The 8,020-nt window shown below is 39.9% G+C and overlaps 1 protein-coding gene across 1 annotated transcript; it reads left to right on the top strand.

Moving 5' to 3' along the window:
- Positions 1 to 4,561: 4,561 nt before the first annotated feature.
- LOC131901735 (heterogeneous nuclear ribonucleoprotein A3-like) lies at positions 4,562 to 7,538 on the top strand. The gene is made up of 2 exons (XM_059252817.1): positions 4,562 to 5,535; positions 7,531 to 7,538. Exons 1-2 carry the CDS (start codon positions 4,599 to 4,601, stop codon positions 7,536 to 7,538), a joined length of 945 nt encoding a protein of 314 aa, XP_059108800.1. The 5' UTR covers positions 4,562 to 4,598.
- The last annotated feature ends 482 nt before the right edge of the window (positions 7,539 to 8,020 follow it).

Genomic DNA, 8,020 nt, shown 5'->3' with positions numbered 1-8,020 from the left:
GAAAAAAAAATGTTTCCTGTTCCTTTCCAATGGGGAATAACTTACAGATAATATTTTTTGCCATCTAATTCTTTTGCAAATGTTGTGTATAATAAAGGCCATGCCATTAGAAATTCAGAGACTGTCAAGTCCCATGAATTATAATTTTTTTTTTGTTTTGTTTTTCGAGACAGGGTTTCTCTGTGTAGTTTTGCGCCTTTCCTGGAACTCACTTGGTAGCCCAGGCTGGCCTCGAACTCACAGAGATCCGCCTGGCTCTGCCTCCCGAGTGCTGGGATTAAAGGCGTGCACCACCACCGCCCGGCATGAATTATAATTTTTAAGACTATTATCTGGTTCATTGCCTTACTTCATTTGTGCTTCTAATATTAATATTTAATTTGATACATCTACTATTAAAGGCAGAAATACTTTTGAGTTTTCTTCTTTTGAGTCATACACAATCTTTATCCTCTGTATTTTGTCATATTGGATAGAAGTCAGAACGAAACTCATGGCTTCTTAGGTTTCCTACTTTGGTGGAAGTAAAGAATCTGATATCACATTCTTGCTTTAGTTTCATCCTCCTTAAACTGAGTGTAATAACATTTAGTGTGGCTATTAGATTAAATCAGCTATAAATACTGCCTGAATGAAAAGCCCCGCATGTATTAGTGCTTTAGAATTTCCAACCACAGCATGCGATCAGAGCAATGAGCACCAAGGTAATGGCTGTATTGTTGGCAGAATTTTAAAGACTCCTGTGTAGAGAGAAGACTCAGATTTTGAGTCAAGAGGAGTTAGTCTAACTACATAGTCAGTAGTGATGGAGCTGAGAGAAATCATTTGTCCTTCTGGAATCTCCTTTCCAGTGTGGAAAGTTGGAGAAACAGGAACTTACCATGAGAGTTGTCATCTCCTTAAGGAAGAACATGGCTCAGTTCATGTCAAAGTGCTTCTGTCTGAGAATGTGCTGTGACCATGTGAGTGCTGACCATGAGGAGATGACAGGATGGCTACCCGGAGTACAAATTCCCTTGTATGTCTACTTAAGGTTACTGTCTACTTATGGAGGATTTCAGAATCAGACTCTTATGCTATAATGACTTCTTTCAAGCAAACACTATGAAATAGTCACTGTACTAAATATGCTAAATTCCTTTTAAGACAGGGAATTTTCTTTCAGAGATCTTACCAGGTAGTAATGAAAGTGACATGTTAACAATATAGGCAATAAGGCTGAATAGCTGCCTGGTATATATTGTATGTCATTTAAGTGTCAAAGACATAGCTCAGGCCTTGGATGACAGAAAAAGGTCCTGGTATGAGACCTTGCAACACATCTCTCAGATTTAGCATCCAGTGAGCTGCAAGCTCTTGGATGGTAGAGGTCTGAGTATGTGGGAGAACCAGAGTGACACACAAGCAAGTGCCTTTCATGTGGACTTCTGGGAATTGTCTGTATTCAGGTCAACTGCTGTGTACTATTTAGGGAAATTGTATGTGTACCTGTGTGTGTGTGTGTGTGTGTGTGTGTGTGTGTGTGTGTGTGTGATAGATAGATAGATAGATAGATAGATAGATAGATAGATAGATAGGAGTATAAAGTAAGGGTAGAGAAAGAGGCATCAATAGAATGGAGGGAGAGAGATTTGTTCATTTATTTAAGGGATTGGAATAAAAGCTAACAAATTAAGGTGTCTTGGAAAATTCTATCTATAAATCATAGCTATAAAATGAAAACAATTTTCTTCAGTACACAATAAGAACAAAAAGCTATGTGCTTTATTGAATTATGAACCATAATCTTCTATAAGAACTAGAATCCTTATGTAATTCTCTATTATTTACATTATTACCAAAACTCTAATATGATTATGAACATTAGTGATGGATTTAACTATCCACTACACCAGGGAGGAAGCTTTATGTGGTGAAAACAGTCAATAAGTACACGAACACACATGAGAGAATACAAGAAAGCAAGAGAAAAGGAAAAACAAAAGGGAGGAAGCAAGAAAGGACAGGGCCAGTAGAACTGGACCTTAAATTTGAAACTTTACTCAGATTTTTGATAGCTAGGAAATTAATCATATACATTAACTTGCTAAACTTTGACATTACTCAATATTAGTGGGTCTGATTCTCTCATATAAACATGGGGAGATACCTTTGTGAAACTTGAAAATAAATTTTATAGTTATGAAAGATGAATACAATCTCTAAATCTATGTTACAGCATAGTACCTACAGTTAATAATACTGTGTGTACTGTATATTTAATTCTTTTCAGTGTGTGTGTGTGTGTGTGTGTGTGTGTGTGTGTGTGTGTACCAGAGGTTGACACTGGCTGTTTTCCTCTGTCTACCTTCACAGCACTGGGATTATAGGTGTGTAGCACTGTGCCCAGCTTTTTAGGAGTGCTGGGGATCTGAACTCAGTTCCTGATGTTTGCCCAGCCGGCATCTTACAGACTGAGCCATTTCTCTAGCCTGCTTAACATTTTTTTGTTAATGGGTTAGGTGTGCTATAAGTGAGTTTTAAGTGACAACACCATAGACAGAATATTAGGAGAAATATTAGAGATGATGGATATATTTATGATGGTACCCCATGGTAAGAGATTAATAGAAATGCATATTCTTCTAAACACATCCAGTTGTATATACTAAATAGGTACAAGTTTTTGTTTATCAGATACCTTAGTAAAGTGACCTTAAACTTCACTTTAATAAAATTATTAGCAAATAATATACGCTTAGAATGTTTTTCCTGGCAATTCTCTTTTAAATTTTTTGTTGTTGCTGCTGGTAATTCTTGAACTTAGGTGAATGCCGCCCACTGCCACTTATCACCATCACCATACCCTGTGGCATTCTCTTACATACTTATATGCATCAAACTATATTATAAAACTGAAATTTTAGGAGTGTGGTCACAAGTTCTGGGGAGATTGTATCTCAATAGACAAATAGTATACCATTTTAATAAGCCCTGTTTCTCAATGTTCTATTGCATACAGATATGCATCACTATCTAAAAGAAGACACTAGAGCCTCATATACCTTTATTCAAGAGAAGTAAAGTAACAAGCATCAAGTACCTATGGACCACCTCATCTGCAATGCTCCCAAACCTGATGCTAGATGTAGATGGAAAGAATATTAAAGAGACATACTCACCGATAAGATCTGGTCTCCTCTCTGGAGCTCCCCACTCAGGTCTGCTGGTCCACCGGCCAGAATGAAGGATACAAAAATACCTTCTCCATCTTCCCCGCCCACAATGTTGAAGCCCAGGCCAGTGGAGCCTTTGTGAAGGACTACCTTGCGGGGCTCCCTGTAGAAACAAATGGAGAACATAGCTCACAGGGTGACCCCGCTCAGATTCTGCTTTCTTTTACTTTTGTGGGAATATGTGGTACCAGCTGTTCACCACCTACTACAATGGCGGTGGCTTCCCATGGTAAAATGCATTTGCAGACTATGAAAGGTCCTATGAGGGCAGATACCTGAGTTCTCATCACAACTACCAACATCCCATGCAACACCATTTCTGAAACACCTTCAATCAATGTTTCTTCCACCTTTTCTCTTAAAAAAATCTGCAATTGTATTGATCATCAAGTACTACTCAACAGAATGGAAATAAAGGAGAGATGAGGAGAGGGATCAGACTGGACCTTGCTGGTGGTAGAATGCCCTGGAATCTGAGGCACCTGGACTATTTAAATGAAGAAGATTAAGAAGTGGTCATGCATACTGTTGAGCTGCAGATGTGATGGAAGGCAGGAAAACCAGCTAGATTTTTTTCTTTTTTAAGAAACCCAGGTATGAAACAGTGACAGGAGGAAGACTGAGAACCGTGAGGATGAAAATGAGTGACAGAGAGGAGAAGAATTTGAAGGAAGATGTGGTGGGGTGGCTGGCAAAAAGAGAAGGCATGGGATGCAGGCTTGAGAGGATGAGGATGGCTAGGCATTTCCTGTTCCAGCTAATAGTCATACACCCCTGTGGAGATATTCTGAAGCAGATGGAGGCAAATGTGAATTGAGGTTCCCGGAAAAATCAAGAACAAAACCAAAACAAACAAGACAAAACAAGACAAAAACAAAACAAAACAAAACAAACAACAACAACAACAACAACAAAACACCCCAAAACCCACACTTGGGATAAAGAATCTACAGGTTGATTCATTTCTCTTTTCCTTCTCTCTCTCTGTGTATACGTTAGTGTTCATGTGTGTGCCAATGATATGCATGTGTGTGGAGGCCAGAGGTGGGTGAACCCCAGGTGACAGTACTAGGGTACTGTCTACTTCTTGAGGCATTATTTTTCACTGACTTTGAACTCAATGATTAGGTTAAGTTGACTGGCTAGAGAGCCCCAGGGATTCACCTGTCTCTGCTCCCAGTGCTGAGATCACAAATGTGTGCCATCATGCCAGAATATTTTTGTGGGTCCTGGGGTTTGAACTCATGTTAGATGCTTACTTACTTGGCAAACACTTTCCCAACTAAGTAAAACATTTCCCCTGCCCCTAATTCAATTTACTTTAAAAAATATTATTATTGCCCATATTGAACTCGAGTTGGAAGAGGCGAGTCCGGTCTCAAAATGGAGGGCCATGATCCAAAGGAACCAGAACAGTTGAGGAAGCTGTTTATTGGTGGTCTGAGCTTTGAAACCACAGATGATAGCTTAAGAGAACATTTTGAGAAATGGGGCACACTTACAGACTGTGTGGTAATGAGAGATCCCCAAACAAAACGTTCCAGGGGCTTTGGTTTTGTGACCTACTCTTGTGTTGAAGAGGTGGATGCTGCAATGTGTGCTCGGCCACACAAGGTTGATGGGCGTGTGGTGGAACCAAAGAGAGCTGTTTCTAGAGAGGATTCTGTAAAGCCTGGTGCCCATTTAACCGTGAAGAAAATTTTTGTTGGTGGTATTAAAGAAGATACAGAAGAATATAATCTGAGAGACTACTTTGAAAAGTATGGCAAAATTGAAACCATAGAAGTTATGGAAGACAGGCAGAGTCGAAAAAAGAGAGGATTCGCTTTTGTAACTTTTGATGACCATGACACAGTTGATAAAATTGTTGTTCAGAAATACCACACTATTAATGGGCATAATTGTGAAGTGAAAAAGGCCCTTTCTAAACAAGAGATGCAGTCTGCTGGATCACAGAGAGGTCGTGGAGGTGGATCTGGAAACTTTATGGGTCGTGGAGGAAATTTTGGAGGTGGTGGAGGTAATTTTGGTCGTGGTGGAAACTTTGGTGGAAGAGGAGGCTATGGTGGTGGAGGTGGTGGCAGCAGAGGTAGTTATGGAGGTGGTGATGGTGGATATAATGGATTTGGAGGTGATGGTAACTATGGTGGTGGTGGGAACTATAATGACTTTGGAAATTATAGTGGACAACAGCAATCAAATTACGGGCCCATGAAAGGGGGCAGTTTTGGTGGAAGAAGCTCAGGCAGTCCCTATGGTGGTGGCTATGGATCTGGTGGTGGAAGTGGTGGATATGGTAGCAGAAGGTTTAAAAAAAAAAGCAGCCGGGCGGTGGTGGCGCACGCCTTTAATCCCAGCACTCGGGAGGCAGAGCCAGGCGGATCTCTGTGAGTTCGAGGCCAGCCTGGGCTACCAAGTGAGTCCCAGGAAAGGCGCAAAGCTACACAGAGAAACCCTGTCTCGAAAAACCAAAAAAAAAAAAAAAAAAAAAAAAAGCAGAAAAGGGCTACAGTTCTTAGCAGGAGAGAGAGCGAGGAGTTGTCAGGGAAGCTGCAGGTTACCTTGAGACAGTCGTCCTAAATGCATTAGAGGAACTGTAAAAATCTGCCACAGAAGGAGCGATGATCCATAGTCAGAAAAAGTTACTGCAGCTTAAACAGGAAACCCTTCTTGTTCAGGACTGCCATAGCCACAGTTTGCAAAAAGTGCAGCTATTGATTCCTGCAATGTAGTGTCAATTAGATGTACATTCCTGAGGTCTTTTATCTGTTGTAGCTTTGTCTTTTTCTTTTTCTTTTCATTACATCAGGTATATTGCCCTGTAAATTGTGGTAGTGGTACCAGGAATAAAAAATTAAGGAATTTTTAACTTTTCAATATTTGTGTAGTTCAGTTTTTCTACATTTTAGTACAGAAACTTTAACAAAAATGCAGTTTTGAAGGTGTTTCCTTGTGAGTTAACAAGTAAAGAAGATCATTGTTAATTACTATTTTGTATGAATTTTGCTAAAGTTAACTGTAAAGAAACACCTACTGACTTGCAATTTAAGGGGAATCTATTCTCCCCATTTCCAAAGCCATGATGAATGGGCACTGATATGTGGAGAGAATAGATAATCTGTATGTTTGCAATGTGTGTTTTAGATAATTAGGATTGGGTAATAAAAATTAGCACATTTGTGAATTTAATAGCATTAAGATTACTTTCCAATGAAAAAGATCTCAAAAGTTAAAAAAAATTATTATTATTTTATCGTGCGTGCGTGCGTGCGTGCGTGCGTGCGTGCGTGTGTGTGTGTGTGTGTGCCAGAGGCCAGCTTTTGGAAGTCACTTCTTTCATTTTATGATGGGTTCTAAGTATCAACCTCACATCAGGCTAATGCAGTTAGTTACTTTTACCAGCTGAGCCATCTCCCTAGCTCTTCATTCAATTTTCCTCCACATCAATTAAAAAATATGTCCTGTCAGCCTTAAATTTGACCAAGGAGCCTTTCTGTCATATACCTTTCTCTTCTAAACATCTCAGTTCCAATTACTAAAGTTCCTTTATTTTACTCTCAATGATATATGGATAGTAAAGAGCCATCCAATATATCTTTATGCTAATAATATGGAGAGTTTATTTGCAATCACATTTCTATGCTTAAAATGATATATCTATGTTGAATCTCATTGTAAGAGTGTCAAATGCACATCCCAGCTTAAACTTTAAGTAATACGGTATATAGTGATATGCTGTCAGAGAAGAATCGACATACAGCTAATTCACTATAGTCTACAAACATTGGATAGGCACTTACTGTACCGGACCTTTTTCTAGGTGGGTGGGTTCTCAGGATGTTTTCAAACTACATGAAAGTCCTTGCCCTGGTGAATTTACATTCTGATAATAAGCCACTGACTCAGTGACTGAATGTATTCTTTATTATGTTAGAAATCATTATTTGGAGAAAAAGAGAAAGCAGAGCAATAAATGGTGATGGGTTTTAGGCCTAGGTTGTACACATTGAGAAGGACTATGATGAAGACTCTGGTGATCATGTAGGTGTCCAAAGGAAGGGTACTGCAGCTGGAGGAGGCACTGCAAATACCCAGATCCTAGTGTGTGAGGGTTCTGACGTCACAGAAGAAGCAGGATTCCAACGTGGTGAACTATGACAGCCACTCCAAAATCCTTGTCAGACAACTCCAGTGCTATTCAGTGTTAGCAAATGTTGACTGTCTTTTCTCATGTGAGGCTCCTGGTGTTTAGTGGGACAAGACATTTTGGGTATTAAGTTGTAAGGTGCTAGGTCCTGTATAATGTTTTCTGCAGGTAGCTGATCTGTTTAAACACATACATACACTCACGTTGAAGGGCTATTCAGTAATGCCTCCTCAGTGAAGCATTTTCACTCATGGCAACTGCGGAAGTCTGAGAGTTTAACTCCCCTCCAGAGAGGGGAGAAGTGGAGAATTTCATCTATTCTACCTCCAGTTTCATATGTAACAGGAGTGCAGAATTTCAGGGTGGTTGCCAGCTCACATATCCTTCCCTAGATGCCTGGAGTCCAGGCATCATATGAAACATATGGGTGGTACTGGCACTCCCAGAGAGTTGGAGGTTTCAAGACCTGTTATTAGTTAGTTTTTCTATTTCTGTGATAAAATACTGTGACCAAAATAGACTTAGGGAAGGGAGGGTTTATTTTAGCTTATAGTTCCAGAGGGATAGAGTCCATGATGCCAGGGAAGGCATGGTAGCTGGAAACAAAACGACCACATTTTTATCCACATACAGGAAGCAGAGAGACAGAACAGGAAGC

Source organism: Peromyscus eremicus, unplaced genomic scaffold, assembly GCF_949786415.1.
Source record: "Peromyscus eremicus unplaced genomic scaffold, PerEre_H2_v1 PerEre#2#unplaced_269, whole genome shotgun sequence".
Lineage (NCBI taxonomy): Eukaryota > Metazoa > Chordata > Mammalia > Rodentia > Cricetidae > Peromyscus > Peromyscus eremicus.
This window is presented reverse-complemented; position numbering and strand designations above follow the sequence as displayed.